The sequence below is a fragment of the Triturus cristatus genome, chromosome 4_2, assembly GCF_964204655.1.
Source record: "Triturus cristatus chromosome 4_2, aTriCri1.1, whole genome shotgun sequence".
Taxonomy (NCBI): Eukaryota; Metazoa; Chordata; class Amphibia; order Caudata; family Salamandridae; genus Triturus; species Triturus cristatus.
The window spans coordinates 790,151,763-790,173,076 of record NC_140586.1 but is presented as its reverse complement, the minus strand read 5'-3'; the positions used below and the strand labels follow the sequence as shown (position 1 = coordinate 790,173,076).

The following is a 21,314-nucleotide window of genomic DNA, read 5'->3' as shown; positions in this document are numbered from 1 at the left end:
GGCTTGTTGGTACTCCCGCCGGACACCGAACCCTCAACTCTCAACATCCCATGTGGGACAGCTCATGTATGGCTCCTGGTCTTCCACATCGTCGCCTGGTCCACACAGCTGCAATTTCAAGGTCACCGTCAGCTCTCCTGCAACACCCGACATCGGTAGGCATTCGTCCTCCATGCCTCCTGGTCACTCCTGAGAGGCATGGACTCTGTACTCTCTGCTTGCGGGTTCTTCACATCTTGAATCAGCCTTTGGGTTCTACCGGATACTTCCACCTTCTCCAGCAGCGGCATCCTTCTGAAGTCTCCCATTGAGTTCGATGACGGTTTCCGATGTCACTTCACACCTATGCACCCGCCTTCTCTGGTGCAGTTATCCTGGTTCTTAAGGTATCCACGGGTGGGGTGGCTCTCCAACCTCTTGTCTTCCACTGGGTTTTTTCAGGGTCCACTGGGAAGGATCCTCTTTCTTTAAAATTACAACCGTGACGTACACATTGATTTGTACGGAGAACGCGGTCGTGGGGCTCCTAGATACTCCCCATGGGTGGTTCCTTGGGTCCCCGGCACTTCTACGTTCTCTGACTATTGTCTTGACTCGAGTCGTGATTTGCATGCCACTATTTTAGTATATGGTTCGGTCTCCCCCCTAGGGACCACTGTGTATTCTGTGCTACTTACCTGTTTCTATTGAAAAGTAAGCATTGTGTATATCTCCGGCTAGGAGATATCTGTATGTGTTAGTGAGTGTCTTATACTAAATTCATATTTTTATAAATACACTGTGTGGTTCTTTTTCACTTAATCTATACCTATAAAATTGTGTTCTGGTAAAACAAGCTGCTTTACACTCTTTCTGGACTAAGCCTGAATGCTGCTCTCCACAGCTACCACTAAGAGAGATTTCTAAGGTTGTCTAAGACCACTAAAATCACCATAAGGGTTGCCTGGATCAGTGCAAGGTGTCCACTAACTTAAGTGTACATCATATACTGAGCTAGCCTCTCACACCTATCCTTCTCTTATTAATTTTCTGTTAACTCCAGACATTTAGGGGTAGATGTTCCACATTTTCCCATTACTCCCCCTTCTTATGCTCTCTAAAAAACAGAACCCCAGTAGCAGAACTCTCCACACTCATGACTGGTGGAGAGCTCCAAATAAGTGATAGGGCAGGTGTAGGCAGAGATCTCTGGCTGAATATCAATATGTAGCATTTGCGAGTGCATGAAGCAGTTCTGCTGGAGTACCACTTTATGAACTCAAAAATGCTTTCGTGAAAAGGTCCCTAAATGAGTCACGACACACTGGCATGCATGATATAGGGAAAGCATGAATTTGTTTCTCTAAGTTATCCAATTCCTACTATGGCTCCATTCTCAAAACTTATTTCTTTCATCACAATTTAACACTTTTCAGTGCTCTTCTCACTTTACTGCTATTACACACTCGTGCACCTTACCCTTAGCCCATCCAGTTGTCTCTATTAGCATAAATTCATTAAAATATTTAGTATTACCTATCCACTTCATTCACTATTAACAAATCCATACGACATCCTAAATACTTCATATGAGAGGTACAATTTTACAAATTCATAAGTACACTGTTAGCCTGAAAAATGTCCACCTAAGTAATTTAGAAACTGTCCCTGGATTCTTGCTAATGTCCTGCAGCTGGATCGGTCCAACAATTATCTTTATTCACCATCATCAGAGGTTAAATGTTAACACTGACACACCACCTTTCACGTTATTTTTTTCTCCTCTTGAACTGGATTAGTCATCAACACAATACCTCAATTCCTACATTCCACTCAATTGTAAATGACAGGGAAGTAATCCTCAATTAAGTTTCTTCCTCTTCTTTCAATGACAGCAGCACTATTAAGGTGAAAGTACAGTTGAAGAAGCTAATTATTCAATCTTTAAATTTTCATAGTCTGCATAACTAGATGCATTATTCTCTTTACCTCCTCATTGAATGGAATTGGTGGCACTGTAGGGTCCAGGCGGAACATGTCGTCACAGAGGAGGGCTCTCATGCACAGGACCAAGCTGTCCACATCCCTTGCCATGGGGCCAATCACGGTAGGTGCTAAATTTCACAGATGAAAGAGGCGCATTAATTTATTGACATAATGATCAATCATGAATAAGGCTGTTTATGCTAATAACGTTAAAGCAAAGAAGCTACAAAAATGAACCATATATTCATGGTGATGTGGTGTGTGATACTCTATCTTTCTGCCTTAAAGTTTCACTTAATTTAACACCTTGCGCACTGTGCGAATTTTCATGCTGTGTGGGCAAAATAAAGAGTGGGCGGTGTTCAGACGGCCCCCGGCCATCCTCCGCACACGCCCACCGTGACGGTGGACGGCCAGGGGCCATCCGCAGCACGCAAGGGGTTAAGGTATTCCCATAAAATATTAAATAACGAAGGACCACCACATGGAGAACCTCAAGAAAAAACATCCTTTGTTTGGTCCGAGATACTATTTGTAGCTGCAGAATCTAAGATTTAAAAAATCTTAATCTATTTCTCCCATAACAATCCAAGAGCAAAATACATTTATAAAGGAAGTAACAGTAAAATTATGGTGTTAAAAAAATTTAAAGCTTTCTTGGAAACTACCCATATTATTGGACAATGTAGCATTTTTATTGTAATGACTGTTGAAAACTGCTATTCAAATGCTGTTAGTAATTGTCTTGTGATCCTGAGTAAGAAGAAGACTTTCACAATTCTAAATTCTCCATTGATTTTAGTCCTCCCAGAAGTTATATCGCCATGCTACCCTAAGCTTCTCTGTTATTTCCTGTATTAGCAACAACTCTGTACATCCTTCTAACACATACAGAAGAGCACACTATGAACACTCGAGCATTACATATAATAATCACTGAATTGGACTAATATGAATATTAGTGAAAAGGTAGAAGCTAACAGATGAGAAGGACTGGCTCATGTCTTGGACTAAGAGAAAGAATTGATTAACTGAGCAAAGATTCACCCTAAAATCTGAGTTTGAATTACCAAGAACAACACTTTTCTAGAGGGATGCATTTGTTCCTGTTCGTGGGGGAACTTCTCAGTTCTAGCTGGACTGTTCCTATTGGAACAGAATCAAGGTTCTTCTGCATTTGTTTGATCCCTGACTAGAGTGTCACAGCAAGGGAATATTATGGGCTGGAAGATGGCCCAGAGTAAAGTATCAGTGACTAGGATTGATTCAAGCATTAAATTTATCACTATTTTCGCAATGATCTTTACATCTTTAAATCAAATGGAATTTGGATCCTGCTGTGCAAATTCATCCTTCTGTGCCCTTTACAGAATCACAAATTTTTGGTTTGAACAATTTGCTTCTCATTCATAGTGAAGATCACTGTTTCGAGATAGGTGCTTTTAAGTAAAGTAGATCTGCATTCATTCTTTTCAATTGTTTAATGGCCATCAGGCATCCTACTCTTAATCCGAACCCGAAATAATTTTTTATTTCTTGATCCTAAATCTTTTTGCACTCTTCACTTCACTACTGCTTTATGAATAGCGCTCCCTTCTTAATTCACTTTTCACTAGAATCCGAGGGTCGACGATGGAGTGAATATTTACTTCTATTGTTTTGATAAACACAAGCACACACACACACCTGTATATAGCTTACACAGTATTCTAACCTGTTAGGGAGACAGATCCAATGATAAATCATTACTGAAACTGATACAAATTACACAAATGAGGTTTGTCATTTACTGTTCCAGAAAATATGTGTTGACTCCTAAATGGCTTATTGCTTCTTATTCTTTTATGGATAGGAAGGAAGTCATACCCTTTAGTTGTCTATTGTCAAAAATGTATGGCGAACACTACAATACATAGAGTGAAAGAATAAATGAATGAGCGGAATAATAGAGCACCCAACTGCAGCTAAGAGTGTCCAGATGCTAAGAAAAAAAGAGCACCAAATGTCAACAATGACTTAGACGTGCCTGAACCACCAGGTTGCCATTTATTTTAAAAAAACACGCTCCTCTCTAATTGTACAAAGCTCAGCTTTCAGTTTATTCTAACTGGAGCCGGCAGGTACGAGACAATACCATAAATTTCCACAAGGTGTTCTGAAAAGGGAGAAGGCTGTGAGTAGAATGACTTTGGTTCACCTAAGGGAGCTTATGTGTGTGAACGATAATTTATGATTTACATGATTCTGTGTCATTAATTTCCTATTCAAAATCCTGTACGGTCATGACCAGGACATGGCAGGGGCACAAGTTATAGTCATTTCAGTAAACTATAACTGGTGAATTTCAGTGTTTTTTTCATTTAAAATATGATGTTATAATTGATAGTTTCACCTAACTATAATCTAATTCTAACCTTTGCTTTTTAAAGTGAATTTCTAAGCTTCTTTTAAATATAAAGTTTGATATTATTACTATAACTAACTATAATGTCACTTTAACCTTTGTCTTATCCTTTATCCTTTTTTCAGTGAATATATACATGTGTGTGTCACACATACACACACATATACCTGACTACATTAGAGCCCCGACCGGCTACTGGGACCCAGTTAGGCTTGCTGAACAAAGTACATTAAATCCTGGTTTACAGACCGTTGTGAGGATCCTTGTCTAAGATGCGTTGCGCAGCTGAAGCGATGAGTCCTTCTTGAGATGTGGTGAGGCTGAGGTACAATGCATCAGTTCCAAGGTGCTGTGATGCAGAGTCCGGCATCATCGTCGAGACTGCCTTCGATGAGGAATGCGAGGGCCTGCGCAGAGGATGTGTCGCTCAGCGACGGTTCCGATCTCGCAACAGGCTGAAAGGAGATGTGGGCTATGCGATGGGTCTGATTCATGCAGTAGCAGTGATGTGTTGGTTCTGCTTGGGGTAGCGTGGCTCAGCATAGAAGACGCATCTGTTACATTGGGTTCAAAGAGGCTAGCAGAGTACCAAAGACCCACTTTCAAGGCACCACTTAGCAGGTTAGATTCACAGATGGCAGAGTCCAGGTGCTGGGTCAAGGTTGCTGGAGCCTTCTTCCCTGAGGCTCAAGTCAGGAGGCCAGTCAACAAGCCATTGGAGTCACTCCGAGGTTTTGGGTTCAAGAGATGCAGGTCCAGTACTTCTCACCCATGTACAATGGCAGCAGGTCACCACAACAAGGCAGCAGCACAGCAAGGCAGTAGTTCAACATGTTGGCAGTCCAGTAGATTGTCAGTCCATTAGCAGCACATCAGTCCTTCGTTTTTTGTGGCAGAGTATCCACACGTCCAGAAGTGTACTGAACAGTTGGTGTCTGAGGTCCAGTATTTATACCCAGTTGGGCCTTTAAAGAGGGCGAGACACTTCTGGAAGTTTCCCTTTGAAGTCCTGAGGCGGCCTGCCTTTAATGTCCTGAATCTGGACTAACTGCAGGGGGTATGCTGCCCTTTATATGGAGGTAGGACACAGGTCCTTGCCCAACTCCTCCCTCCCATCCTGCCAGTGATGGCCCATCCGAGCACACCTATGCCCCAAAATGTGTGTGGATGCCTAGGAAGAATACACAAAGCCCTACTGTCATCTACACCCACTCATGTGACCCAGGGACAGGCTACAGGCACTACATGGTTAAGGTAGGAAAATTCCAACTTTCTCAAAGTGCTATTCTCAAAACTGTGATATAAAATCTGACTGCTCCATAAGTTACAGTTTATTAAATGTAATAAGGTAACTCCAATGTTATCCTATGAGAGAGATAAGCCTTAAAGTAGTGAAAAATGAATGTAAGATTGTGTTCACTATCAGGACTTAGAAAACTTAAAATGACATGCCTTACTTTTTAAATACACTGCACCCTGCCCTCTAGGTTACCCAGGGCCTACAATAGGGGTGAGATATATGTATTAAAAAGAAAGGTTTGGTCCTGGCCAAAGGTTTATTTTCGTGAGGTCGAAATTGCAGCTAAAAAAACAGGCACACACACCTACACACACACACACACATTGTCTGGGTCATGTTTAAAGGGCTACTTAAGTGGGTGGCACAATACATGCTGTGGGCCCCTAGTAGCATTTCATATAAAATCCATGGGGAGATATAGTGCCCCTTGACTGAGGACTTATAAGTAAATTAAATATGCCAATTGGGGATAAGATAATGTTACCATGTTTTAATGAGAGGGCACATGCTCTTTAGTACAGGCTAGCAGTGGTAAAGTATGCAGAGTCCTAAGGCCAGGAAAAACGAGTTCAGCAAAATTATAGGAGGAAGGCAAAAAGTTTGGGGGAAGACCACCCTAAGACTGCCAGGTCTAAAAGCTAACTTTTTTTTAAAGTTGTTGGGTGGCTGCTGCACTTCCAGCAGCCACCCACAACATTAGAAAACATGATAGGTGGAGCCAAACACCCTTTTTGGGGCACCACAAGGAACCTAAAAAATCATTGTAAAGCCCGCGCAGGGGATTATGGGGCTCACCTGGTGGAAGTTTTTCTGCTGCAGCTGAGCAGGAACAGAGTAGTCTGCCTTGCCTCCGCTCTGGAGGAAGGGAGGACAGGGAGCAAACACTGTCCTTGTGTAGGCTCCCTGAAAGACTGGACTCATTTACTGACTCTATATATATATATATATATATATATATATATATATATATATATATATATATATATATATATATATTCATATATATTCACTGAAAAAACCATAGGTTTCAGGCACGTTATAGTTAGGAATTAGCATTTAAAAAACCTTAGAAATTCACTGAAAAAACCATAGGTTTAAGGGGCGTTATAGTTAGCTGGACTTTTCACTCGTACAAAACCATTGAAATTCCCCCGTTATAGTTAGTTCAGCTAACTATAACTTGCGCGCCCGCAATGCACTGCTGATGACGTCACATATTACATCACTCATGACATGGTCAGTGACATCACTCATGACATCACTGATGACATCTCAAATGACATCACTGATGACATCACTGATGCCATCATCCTTGTGATAGAGTGGTAGACCTCCTCTCCCCCTAATATAACCTTTGATACACACATTCAAAAATAGAAACTAACATTTTCAAAATAATGGACATACCAATACCAGTTACAACAACCTATTCAGTAATTCTAAGATCCACATACACTCATTCACCAACAGTCCTATACAGTCACTCATACATGTACTCACTCAACATATGTACTCATACACCAATACATCCTGTTACACAATTCCACTCATCCATAGAGTTACTCACACACATAGTCACTCATGCTAATAAAGAATCAAACATCCATTTACTTGGATATACAGTTATACACACACCACCACACTTACTTCTACAGAAACTTACACATACTTAGTCTTTTAAACAATCACTTATAGAAACACATACTTATTCATACAGGAACTCTTCCAATCTCTCACTCTCACATATACTCACTTATATACACCAATAGTCACATATACTAGTTTAAAACATATGTAGTTACTCATAAAGACACTATTGAGACAGTCATTCACTCACTAACACACCCATGCACACACTCATACAGTCCTGCACACATGCTGTCTTCAACACACACAAACAGTGAGTCACTCATTCATGCACCTATGCACTACGTAATACCCCCCACCAAACCATACAGACACTCAGACACTCATACTGATACTCAATAAACGAACTAATAACCTATATAGACACTCATGTAGCTACTCACCAAACCATGCAGCCACTTATACACAAAGTGAGAGACTGATATTTACATATTCAAACATTACTCACTAAGCCATGTATTCACTAAGATACACTTAATCAGTCAGTTATACAATCAATTTTTCTAAAACAAATCATCCATTTAGACACTTATATACCCATTTATTCTTCGATCGACCTTCAGATATACATATATAAAACATATGTAATTTTCAGAAAAAGCACACATGCGTATATTTATAGAAACACCTAGGACATGCTGGACAAACCATATGTACCTATCACCATGACGATTTGCGTGATATTCATTAAAAGGCGACTATGCATAGAATGAATCCACATGGAATGTATTTACACTGCTCGTGAAGCTCTGAGGTGTCGGACGCCCTACCGTGCCTAATCCCGGCACCCCCGCCGGTTGGTACTCTCCAAGTAGACACCCTTGTCGTTTATTTATACAAACATGGGTAGCTATTGACGGGCACATTTCGTATACACGCACACCAAGCCATTCAAAGGGGATTCGACAAAAATTCGACCAAACTATGCAAGAAACTCCCCTCATGGTTAATAAAACACACATCCACCGCCGGATGTGTAATACTTTTTATTTTACTCTCTAGAAAGGAGACGAACCTCACTTTAGAGTCACAATGTATTGCATATTATATTTCACGCCCCGGTTCATCTTATATCACACTTTTTGGTGCATAGTTTATACCATATACTATATCTAGTTTTCATTTTCAATCGTGCTCTCAGGGCTATGTTCTATATAACACTGCGTCCACCTACCCTTTTCACGGGCATCACATTTTGCGATGGGGGGTGGAGGGTCAGGGGGTATTTCTGCCAAGTGAGCCCGGAGTCACAGTCACAAACGTCCTCTTCTTCTTGAATAAAAGTGAGATTATGCTGCATACTTGTTCATATTTTAAGTAGTTTGCACATTTTAAAAACAATAAAGTTCCTAATACCCACCTTCTCTGAACAGTTAGCTTGCTGCCCCATCCACCTCCTCCCTATCCTCTGTTGTCTGAATCCATGGACTAGCCTCCTCCCTCCTGCCATGCATGGTCTGATGTGCTGCCACTGCCCTCCATTTAGCATGATGTACCAGTCCACACCTCCTGCCCTCCATTGCCCATTTCTATGGCCCATCATTGACCTCCTGCTTAGCCTCTGTGCTTAGCTTGCTGCCCCTATTCTCCTTCCCCCTGCTCCATCCTTTTTGCCCACCATGTTCCATGGACCTGCCACTCCTATCTCCTCGGAGTGTTCTGTTGAACTCCCCTCCCACCTGCCTAGCATTGTCAGATGACTGTAACCTGTCCCTGCCACCTCCACCCTGCCTGTCCACATGCCATGCCCTTATTCCCTTCATCCTGTCCTCCATGGTCCATTTTACTGCCACACCCTTCTGCCCTCCCTGGTCTGTTGTGTTGCAACTGCTCCTCCTGCCTGCCCCACGTGGTCTGTTGTGAGGCCCCTTCCCCTGAACTCTCTTGTCTGTGCCCAGGTCCTGAGTCTCCCTTCTATCCTCCATGGTCCTTTGTGCATGCCCCTGCACCCTCCTTCTTGCCCATCATAGCCATTGTGCTGCCACTAACCCTCCAGCTTGCCATGCATGGTCTTCTGTGCTGCCATGGCCCCTCCCACCTTCCCTGTGTGGTCAGCTAGCTGCCCCTGACCCCCTCCCACCTTCCCTCCATGTTCTGTGTGTATGCCATCATAGTCTCATTGTTGCTCTCCATGGTGTGTCTTGTTTCTAGTGGCCATCCTGCCTGATCCCATGGTCATTTTGCTGCTCCTGCCCTGCCCCCTTGCCCCCAGCTCTCTGTTTCCATGTGCAGACCCCTATTCCCTCCCTCCTGGCTTGTCTGTTCCATTGTAATGCCCCTGATCCGTCCCTCCTGCCCTTTATGGTCTGTTATGCTGCAGCTTTCTCTCCTGTCTGTCCATTATGGTCAGCTAGCTACCATTGCCTCTTTCCCCTCTGTTCTCTGTTGTCCATGTGCATGGTCCTGTCCCCTCCCTATTGCTTTCTATGGATTGTTGTGCTGCACTCCCGTCCCGCATGCGCTGTGTGGTGTATTGTGCTGCTGCAAACCCTGATGCCTGCCCTGTAGGGTCAGTTTGGTGCACCTCTCCATGTCCCTCCTGTCCTCTGTTATCCGAGTCCATGTCCCTACCCCAATTCCTCCTGCCTACCGTGATCCAATGTACCATACTTGCAAACATTTTGAACTTGGTAAGAGGGAGATTTTGAAAAAAACGGTGGTATTGATTTTCCCCTTTGAGTTACATTGAAAAAGAGGAGATTGTAGACAGGAGACAGATCAAATAAAGCCCATTTGAGCTTAAAAACATTGGACGTTTCCTGGCTGAAAAGGGTCTGTTGGCATGTATGGTTGTACTACCACTGCCTCTTCATTCTGCCCACAATGGTCTATTATATTGCCACAGCCTCTCTTGCCAGTCCTGTATTGTTGGTTTGTTGCCCCTGCCCCCTTTTCCACTGCCCTCCATAGTCTGTTGTGCTGCCACTGCCCTTCCTGCCTGCCCAGTGTGGTCAAATTGTTGCCTCTGCACTCTCCTACCTGCCTTCAATTTTCAGAGTCCGTGCCCCTGGCCTCTGCCTCTCAACAGTATCCCAATGAACAACTAGATTCCTAACATTCTATATTTATTACAAAAGTGTGGAACGCCCGACGTCATCTTGATGTAATCAAAACTGTAATACCTAGAGTATTTCCTTTAGAAATTACATATATGAGAGGGTCTTATTTGCATCAAAATTATGGTTAGTGCTCTAAAAACACTAAAATGAGGACACATTTTCTGAGTTTTCAAATAGCGACAAAGAACTTTTAAATTATTTGTAATCTTTATGTTTTTTTATCCAGTTGACCACTTGATTAAATGTTGCACCTAGGGGAGAGGATGTGGTGTTACTTCCAGAGCTGCAGACTTTGCAACTGAGGAACCAGGTTGGAGTTTCTGCTTCAGCTCAACATTCTGTGATTCTGGTCAAATCACTTAATCTCCCCATGTCTACAACCAAAATGAATTTGATCTTGTGTGATGTAACCAATGCTCATGTAAAGCACTCCAATACCTGACAAGTCTGCACTATATAAAACTGCAAATACACAATAAATAAGTGTTTTGCACACTTCTGTCATTGGGCTACATGTGGGCTACATCTGGGTGATATTTGTGCTGCATTTGGGCTCTTTTGTCTCTGGTGGCCATCTTGGGAGATTTATTTGTTATGAAGTTTCCTAATTTCCTCATTTACTGCCGTCTCCTCAGTAGGAAATGCTTTCAGTTTTTAACTTTGATTCCATCAAGAAGGTATTCAGATATGTCACACATTTGCCATAAATTCTGAATGTTAGCACTCTAGTTGCTCATTAGATCACTGTAGTAAAGCTACTGCTCACCACGTAAGTCTGCTGCTGGTATTAAAAGTGCATGTTTCAGTCTGCATATCAGAATTTTTTAATTAAATAAAAGAGAATTTGAGAAGCTCACAAAATGTGCCCTAATTTTTCTTTCTTCAGCACTAATCATAATTTCTATGGCAAAATGAACCTCCTCATTGTGTTCCTTTTTAAATTAAATGTTTTAAGTGTTACCAGTTTATTCCAATCAAGATGGCTTCAGGTGTGCCATATTTTTGTCATAAGTAAGACAGTAAGCGCACTAGTTGTTCGTAAGAAAACTCTGGGACATTCTGCCATTGGGCTATACTTGGGCTACATCTGGGTGATATTTGGGCTACATTTGGGCTCTTTTGTCTCTGGTGGCCATCTTGGGAGATTTATTTGTTATGAAGTTTCCTAATTTCCTCATTTACTGCAGTCTCCTCAGTGGGAATACTTTCAGTTTTTTATTTTGGTTCCATCAAGAAGACATTCAGATGTGTCACACATTTGCCATAAATTCTGAATGTTAGCACTCTAGTTGCTCATTAGATCACTGTAGTAAAACTGCTGCTCGCCAGGGAAGCCTGCTGCTGGTATTCAAAGTGCATGTTTCAGTCTGCATGTCAGAATTTGTTTATGAAATAGAAGAGGATTTGAGAAGTCACTCAAAATGTGCCCTAATTTTTCTTTCTGCAGCACTAATCATACTTTCTATGGCAAAATGAACCCCCTCATTTTGTTCCTTTTTAAATTAAATGTATTAAGAGTTACCACTTTATTCCAACCAAGATGGTTTCAGGTGTGCCATACGTTTGTCATAAGTAGGACTGTTAGTGTTCTAGTTGTTCTTTAGAACACTCTGGGAAGCTGCAGGAGAACACAAAGGAATCAACTGACAGTCTCTGCCCTTGTTGGATGTACATGTTTTACTGAGAATGTCAGACTTCATTCTCACATGACTGAGAAAGATAATGTGAATTTACAGAAAATATGCTCTCAGTTTAGCTTATAGATCACCTTCCAAACCTCTGTGGGAAAAGCATGAGAAAATAGTTTTCTCTCAAACATGATTCATGATATCACAGCAGAAGGCTTTTTCACATGGTAAAATCACACACCACAATTCCTAAAATGAGTATGGTACCATCAACAAATGATTTATAATGTAACTAAAGTCTTAAAACCTTCTATTAACTGCAATGCTTTTTAATGAGGTGCTATCATGTATATTGGTCCCAAGATGGCTGCCAACACTTCTTGGATGAAGTGCTGACAGCCAATCAGATCTCACGATGAGATGTGTGGTTAGGCTCCGCCCAGATATATATGTGATTTTACTTTTGATTTTCTCAGAAACTACTGAACAGATTGACACCATATATGCAAAAGGCACATGCCTGACCTGAGGACTACCTCTTTGCCAAATTTCAAGTAATTCTGTTCAGCCGTTCGGGCTGTACCTTCGACTAAAGGTCCTATGGGAAAATGCATGGGGAAAACGCGTTTTGGGACCCCCCTTTTTTCTCAGCCCCCGCTTGACAAATCACTCCGAGACTTTCAGGGTAGGAGCTGAGCGGAGCGCCCCATTAGTTTTGAAAATTTCACGAAGATAAGTCAACCGGCGCCAAAGTTATTCAAAATAGAATTTTCAGATTTCCTATGGGAACTCGGTCCTAACTAGAACTATCTACTGGCGACCGCCAGTAGATAATATATATATCCAATGAATTTAGAAATGAAGCGCACTCTCGAAGAGTGTGCTTCATTTCTAAATTCATTGGATTACTCATAGTCCGGTTTGGGTCCTACCGGCATCACGCACCACCTGGCTACGGGCTCGATCCCGGAAGGACCCTCTTTTCGATATATATATGTAGATATTACCTACTGGCGGTCGCCAGTAGGTAGTTATAGTTAGGACCCTGTTTCCATAGGAAAACCGCAACATTCTATTTTGAATAACTTTGGCGCCGGTCGACGAATCCTCGCCAAATTTTCAAAATAGGTGGGGCGCTGCGCTCCGCTCCTACCCTGAAAGTCTCGGGGGGATTCGTCAAGCGGGGGCCGAGATAAAAGGGGGGTCCCAAAACACGTTTTTCCCATGCATTTTTCCATAGGACCTTTAGACACAGCCACAGCCCGAACGGCTGAACAGAGTTCCTTGAAATTTGGCAGAGAGGTAGTCTACAGGTCAAGGAAGTGCCTTTTGTAGGTTTGGTGTAAATCTGTTCAGTAGATTCTGAGAAAATAGCCTTTAAATCAATATATATATCTGAGCCAGCTTACGGTGCGCTTACGGTGCGCATGGCATATATATAACGAAATGGAAAGTACAAATGAATAACGTTCACAACGAAGCGCATAATATGTCCCCCATGTGCGCACGGTGCGCGAAGCGCATCGTGCGTACATGGCCCATCCTGCGTAACGTGGGCATGCGGTGCGCGCAGCGCACCGCGTGACCACCGTGCGTGCATGGCACTAACTGCGTAAAGTGGGCGCGCGGTGCGCGAAGCGCACCGCGTGCTCACTGTGCGCGCACGGTGCGCAAAGCGCACCGTGCGCGCACGGAACAAACTGCGTTAACTGGGCGCGCACGCCACGAATGGCGTAAAGTATTTAGCATTTAAAAAACCGTACAAATTCACTGAAAAAACCATAGGTTTCACACACGTTATAGTTAGGAATTAGCATTTAAAAAACCTTGCAAATTCACTGAAAAAACCATAGGTTTCACACAAGTTATAGTTAGCTGTACATTTCACTCGTAAAAAACCAATGAAATTCCCCTGTTATAGTTAGTGCAGGCAACTATAACTCACGCGACCGCAATCCTCTGCTGATGACATATGTGTCTTTATGAAAAAAAAATATTTGTAATATATGTATAGCTAAAATTTAATGGAAGAAGACATGGGCAAATAAGTGTCTAAATACAGTATTAGCATCAGCAAAGGATATATATATATATCTACACACACACACACCTCGTTGCGCGCGCTGCATCGCATTTTGCGATGCAGCGCGCGCAAAGGAATATGTTTTATTTATTTAAATGTGTACTTACCTCCGTTCATTCATATTCCGGTGTTTACATTTCTCCACCCTGCCCCTCCCCCGCCCCGCCTCTCTGCCCACGGAACTCCCTCCACGCACCGCTACTGACAGTCACTCAAGGTATGTACAACTTATTGCGCTTAAGTGGTCAGCCATGTGTGGGTATGGAACCGGACTTGATTCAAAAAGTCAGTACCACCTAAAGAAATTGAAATTTATACGCATAATGCAATCTCTTTATGTCTTCAATAGATGTACAACTAGATCAGAGATATGTTCTGATATTGGGTACATCATTTTATAAGATACAACAGGGCCAGCGTTTAGTCTACATATTAGCTGACATCTTTTTCTAATGATGACCTTTTGCATGTTTTATACTTACACGATAATGTACTGAGAAGCTATTTTACATGCAGCATATTTCTTAGTGAGCATTATTATCATGCTGCTTGTATACTCTGTCCGAGGCTAGGCACATGAATGCCCTTGCATCTGGTTGTCCGGTTGGAGACAGCTTTAATGCTCCAGACAAACCATCACATCAGCTGTGCACTTTTGACACAGTGCGATTGGAACAGTGGTTTTATTATATGAACTGCCTCTGTGCTACATTTAGCAGAGGAGCACTTCTGCTGGATTTATTCAGGAAAGCTGTGCACTGTGACTGAGATGCAGCACTGCTGACTGTAACCTTTATCCTGAAAAAGACGATAGCCTGTTCCATCCAGAAAGGCTTCCTGGTACATTATGCTCAGGCATGGGGTTTAAGCTGTCCTAATGAATCTGGCAGAGGGTACTCCCACTATGCTTTGGATAGTATGGGTAGTATTAGATAGGAGTATACTTATAATCACATAGTAATGTTAGAATGGTTGGACTGTTCATCTTTTCCACCATTCTTGAATGCTGGTAACAATGCTTTGCTTCAACTTCCTAATAATTGCAGCTCATGTTTTCCATATAAAAATACGATTGTTTCAATAAAAGTTTGAGAAGCCAGAGTTTTATTTTTCTTGTGTCTCCCTTGGGCATGCAAAGGTAACACTGAAAGGGTAGATCTGTTTCCACAATTTCCTTGGGGAATAAGAGTGGTCATGTCCAATGTTGCAGATACCATCTGGTACTCTGGTAAGGTTAGGTTTCAGATGGGGCACTGTGAGCTAACTACAAATTAGGCCAGCATTTCCTGATGATGTGTGGATTTTGTCCTCATATTCTTAAGTTTATGTTGTCCAGCAAAACAGTCCTACTTATTTAGTAAGAATCATATAACATTTCCTTCTTCTATTCTACTAAACTTTTAATAATTTGAGCTAGAACTAATGTCTCACTGGACCATTTTTTCCACTGCATGGATCTTTCTTTGATACAAAGGACCAAATTCAAATTTCACCAGCATATACATTAAAAAGTTAGCTGTGCAACTCCTTTTGTGTGGGTGGTGTAAACTTGGGGACGTGGAATGTAGATCAGGTGAGGTAGAGGCATTGCTGCTGCTCTCATCTAGTGTTAGAAAGCAGCCACAGCTCAGTTGCAGCAGTTGCTCACAGCCCCCAAAGCGCAGTTGTAAAGCCTGGGTCCAGGATCAATGCTAGAGTATGCAAACTCAGGTACCCCAGGACACTCAAAATTGCCGGGAGCAGTATACATTCCCAGGGTCTCCGGGGATACCACTTCAGGACACTCATAAGGAGGATCTTAATGTGTTAGTAAATACAAATCCTGTAATCCTTACCTTCCTTCGCGCAGAAACAGCTGAAGGCAGAAAGATTTTCATTGGCTGGCTAGTAGACAGGAACATACACATTGCAGTGTCTTGCGTGTTTTATGAAGGAATCCTTTTGACGACTCCTAATGGACTCCGTAGAGCTGTGAAATAGGTGTCAGAGTGGAATGCAATGAAAGCTTGTTGTACAATCTTGAGTTCCCAGTTACACGCCGACAAACAATGACGTGTAATATTATGATCCGTGTATGGCATAGTCATTGGTGGGTATCCAGGCTGGGGAGGGCGCTACAACTGGCAATGAGATAGGGGATAAGTAACCCAAAGAATGACAGTGCTGTCCCAGAGAGTTTGCCATGGCATAAGAAAACTGCTTGTGCACGCCACTTGTGTCGCTGTCAAAGTACAAAATCAACGCTTTATGCATGTGGAGTCAAAGCACAACTCCAGCCACTGTAAAGCAAGTGAAGACAATGGAAGCATTGCAAAGAATCTACACGTCGATGGCCGAGAACCTGCTGCTCAGGCCATACAGAACAGTACCGAACTGCCGCACAAGATTTTTCAGTACATTATACGGAGTGATACTGCAAAATGTGGTTATGAATTGATACAAGAAAAACTGCTAAAAATCTGCCATAGTCAAAATACATAGAGGCACTGGCTGACAAAATAAGTAAGAGAGAAGTATATTATCATTGCACTTACCAGAGTCTCAATCAGCTGGGCTTTACTACCTCAGCACCAGGCAAGGAGACCCCAGAAGACGCCTATGGGTTGCGCTTACTTAGCTTTCTGACACCTGAAGTAGCACACCATGAAAGCTGCAAGGTGACGGCTCATAACAAGTCCAGAGGCCTACAACAAGTGAAGGGGCTGCGATGGAGACCAAGGAGGAGGTCAAAGTTTCCCCGATAGTCCATGATGATTCTGAGGCCAGTCCATCACAAGGTCTCAGAAATAGAGCAAATGACGCAGGCTCAAATGGATAGCCAATAGTAGCAGAAAGAGCTCTACCCTCAATGTCAGCCACTCCCATAACTAGTTACCGTGCTGCGATCTTTCTAAAACCATGACTACCTTTCGATACAGCCAAAAATCAAAATGTTGGCGATGGATGGGATGTTTGGATAGAGACATTTAATGATTTCATTGATGTACTTGAAGAGACTGATAACAAAAAGATTATTAGGTATCTCAAAAATGTTGCTGGTGATGGTTTGAAAGAAGTCAAAGAAAATGTTGTGAACCAGCAAAGAAATCATATCAAAGAAATCACATATCATCAGATCAAAGAAATGTTGAATCTCAAATTTAATCCAAAACCAAAGGTTGATTACGAAAGATACATTTTCAGTCTGCAGTAAGTCAATGTATTTTGTATGTTCATGGTTTGGAAAAGCTTAATCTATGAAAGTAAAGTTGCATATTAGTGAAGATGTCCGTCCTGTTGTTCAGAGACCTAGACAAATTGCTTTTCATTTACAAGAAGCTGTTTACAAAGAACTTGAATCATTACTTAAGCATGAAATTATTGAGCATTCAACTGGTCTGGTGCCATGGGTTCCTCCCATAGTGGTTGTGCCCAAAATGGACAGTGAAGGAGCTGTACGCAAATGCATGACATGGGTCAAGCATTCAAGGCAATTCAATGAGACTCACATCCAGTTCCACACATTGCTGACATGATAACGCAGGTGTTTTCTTGCCTTGATTTAAATAAAGGTTATCAGCAGTTAGAACTCGACAATCCCTGCAAGTATATTACAACCTTTTCTACACATGTTGGTCTGTTTCGATACAAGAGACTCAGTTTTGGTGTGTCATCCGCTACAGAATCTTTCCAAGATGTCATTCAGCGTGTCATACAGCCTATTGTGAATGCATTCGATTATCGCAGTGACATACTCATATTCAGAGCTACGCAGAAGGAGCATGATAAAGCTTTCACACTAGTATGTTGTTTACTTATTGATGCAGGTTTGACTGTGAATGCAGACAAGTGTGAGTTCCACAGGACAGCTCTAAAGTTCTTTGGCCATATCTTTTCAGATGGGGTTATGACAGCTGATCCTGCAAAAGTACAAGCACTGTCAAATGCTGATCCCCCGCAAGATGTTTCTATGATACATTCATTTCTTGGCATGACCAGTTACTGTTCAAGATAAATACGAGACTTTGCTACTATAAGTGCTCCATTACAAGAATTAATGAAGAAAAATGTTTAATTTAAGTGGTATGAAGAATGTGAGAAGAGCTTCAAGAAACAAACAATCAAGCCATTGAAAATGCTACTGTAATGGCCTACTTCAATCCAAAGCTTCATACAGAGGTTGTTATTGACGGTGGCCCAAATTTGGTTAGAAGCTATCCTGGCACAGCACAGCTGACACGCAAATGCTCTAAGGCATATTGTGGCATATGCCAGTACAATTGTGTCCCAGACACAACGTTCTTACCTGCGAAAGAAAGTTTAGCTGTGGTATGGGCTACTGAACATTTCCATGTATTCCAGTATGAAAAGCCTTTAACTCTGTTATGTTATGTTAAACCAGCTTATAAAGCGCACGGTTACCCGGAGGTGTCCTGGCGCTGATGGCAAATTCTTCTACGAGCATGGGTGGGCCAGGACGATAGGTAGCTGAGGGAAGACCTTATAGATTAAAAAGCCATGTTTTGAGTTGTTTCCTAAAAGCAAGAAGGTTAGTAGAGTTCCTCAGATTCCAAGGGAGGGCATTCCACGCCTTGGCTGCACCTATTATAAAACTTCTTCCCCCCCATGAGGCTTTCTTCATGGGAAGTATATTCACCATTTTAGCTCCTGATGAGCACAAGGTTCTCTTAGGGGCATACCATTTAAACTTGTTAGCCAGGAAGTCAGGCCCCTGACCATGCAGTGCTTTTAAAACCAAGCACAGTGACTTGAATTGCACCCTTTTCCTGATGGGCAGCCAGTGTAGTCTTCATAATTCTTTGGCTACAGATACAAATTTGGGGATGCCTATCACCAATCTTGCTGCCGCATTTTGCAGAATCTGCAATCTGTTTAAATGCCGCTCTAAGATGTTTAAATAGAGCCCATTGCAGTAATCCAGCCGCAATAGCACCATAGAGGATACAACTGTTCGCAGGCTGTCTTCTGGCAAAAACGGTTTGATCTTTTTTATCATCTTGAGGGATTGAAAAGTGGCCGAGGACGTAGCCTTTATCTGATTCTCAAAGTTCAATTTATCATCCATCATTATACCCAGATTCTTTGCTTTTCTTTTGGGTATGGGGAGACTGCCCATGTCTGGTGGCCACCAGTCAGGGGTCCAGAAGTTGGCTTTATAACCAAAGATGAGGACCTCTGTTTTGGCTCCGTTCAATTTCAGACAGTTCTGTGACATCCAGGATTTGACTGTTGCCATACATTCTTGAAATTCCCTACTCATGCCCATTTCCTGTCCTGGTAGAAGAGACACCACAATTTGTGTGTCATCTGCGTAGGATGTTAGACTAAAACCATGTGATCTAATCAAAGGAGCCAGGGGTGCCACATAAATGTTAAAAAGGGTTGGACTGAGGGCCGATCCCTGTGGAACTCCACATGGAAGCATAAAAGCATTGGAATAGAAACTTCCTAAGGACACTATTTGTTTCCTATTTGTTAGGAATGCTTCTAACAGCTTCCAGGCCTTTCCTCTTACCCCTAACTCCGACAAACGGTCCATCAACAGCTCGTGGTGGAACGTGTCAAAGGCCGTAGACAAATCCAGCATTATGAGGGCTGCCTCACCTCCTTGATCCAGGGCTTTCCTAATTGCTTCTGTCGACTTGATTAAGGCGATCTCCGTACTATGCCCTGCTTGGAAGCCATATTGTGTAGGGTCCAGTACCTTATTTTCAAAAAGAAATGTGCTCAACTGAGCATTTATTTCTTTTTCTACTATTTTTGCAAGCAGTGGGAGGCGAGTAATAGGCCTGTAGCTATTCGGATCTTTTGGGTCCAGATTATTTTTTCTCAGAAGGGGGAGTATTGAGCCCAACTTCCTGATGCTGGGAAAGTCACCTGAGTCGAACATGTTATTAAATATTGGTGTCAGTGTAGAAGCAATCGAATCCAAGGCTAACTTGACCACTGTCACTAGACATGGATCATACGGGGAGCCAGACTTGGCCGTGCTTAGTAGCATCTTAGTATCACTGATACCAGGTGGGGCAAATTTCTCAAGAGAGGGCCTTACTCCTGTACCTAGCTCTGCCTCAGTCTTCATTTTTCCTGGGATACCTTGCGGAAGTTGATTAAAGGCTGAGAAGAAAACTTCCAACTTATTTTGGAAGAATTTAGCAATTTCTTCAGCCATTTCTTGGCTTGCTTCCACCCCAGGTTTAGTTGAGTTCGCCAATCTTGCTACAGTTTTATAGAGTTCTTTAGATGAATTTTGTGCTCTATATATTTGATTTGCAAAGAAGGCCTTCTTTGCACTCAACACGGCTTGTTTGTAAACAGTAAGGCTTTGTTTGTAGCTTTCTTTATCTTTTGTATAGTAGTTTTTCCACCACTTGCGTTCCAGCTGTTTACAAGTTAGCTTTTGCCTTTTAAGCTCTTCTGAAAACCAAGGTGACATTGGTTATACTCGTTTGGGATATACCAATTTATCCAGAGCTAGCTTTTTACCGGCTATGTCCACCCATTGGGTTTATGATCTAGCTGCGTCATCCACATCTGTTTGCTGGGACTGTGCAGTGGAATTAAGCAGTTCTTGTAATTGGGCACCCATCATTTTATCCCAGGCCCTAATTTTTATCTGCTTTGGCCTTTCCCTGATTTTGTAGCAGTCATCTGGGGTGGTTATTTCAAATAGGATTCTACATGGTCAATGCAGACCAGTGGGAGCAATCCAATATGCTGAAAATGATTATTGGAAAAAATCCCATCTAGTGTATGTCCTGCCATATGAGTAGGTCCATTTACTAATTGGATCAAGTCAGCACTGCTCATCAAATCTAGCAGCGCTTTGGTGTTGGGATCCTCGGGATTTTCCAGATAGAAATGAAAATCTCCCAAAATGGTGAGATAGTTGGACCAGAGCCCTTCTTCAAGTAGAGGCCCTAACTGTCACGACCCACAGGCGGCGCCGACGAGCACTGCTAGCTTCCAGGAGAAACACCCGTGGTAAACGGGAGTAAGGGGAACTACAGTTCCCAGGGCACAAGGCGGGCCGACGTACATACGTCAGCGCGCTCGGCGCAACCAAGTTCAAAAGGAACATCCGGCGGAACTCAAGTCCCGGTTATTTTGATTTCCTGGTTCGAGCAAGACAGAGCGCTGCGTACTGGTAGGGGTGCTCTGCACCGATTTACTTTTCCTCGCAGGCTCAACTGCTTGTATTTCTTGTGCATTACCGGTCTGGACTTAC

At 42.5% G+C, this 21,314-nt stretch overlaps 1 protein-coding gene across 1 annotated transcript in view; it reads right to left on the bottom strand.

Moving 5' to 3' along the window:
* LOC146835053 (vitamin D3 hydroxylase-associated protein-like) overlaps nt 1–21,314 on the bottom strand; it is a 411,367-nt gene that overhangs the window by 170,132 nt on the left and 219,921 nt on the right. Inside the window, exon 7 of the mRNA XM_085602722.1 lies at nt 1,969–2,093. Coding sequence (XP_085458848.1) covers nt 1,969–2,093 — 125 coding nt within the window. The remainder of the gene's footprint in view (nt 1–1,968; nt 2,094–21,314) is intronic.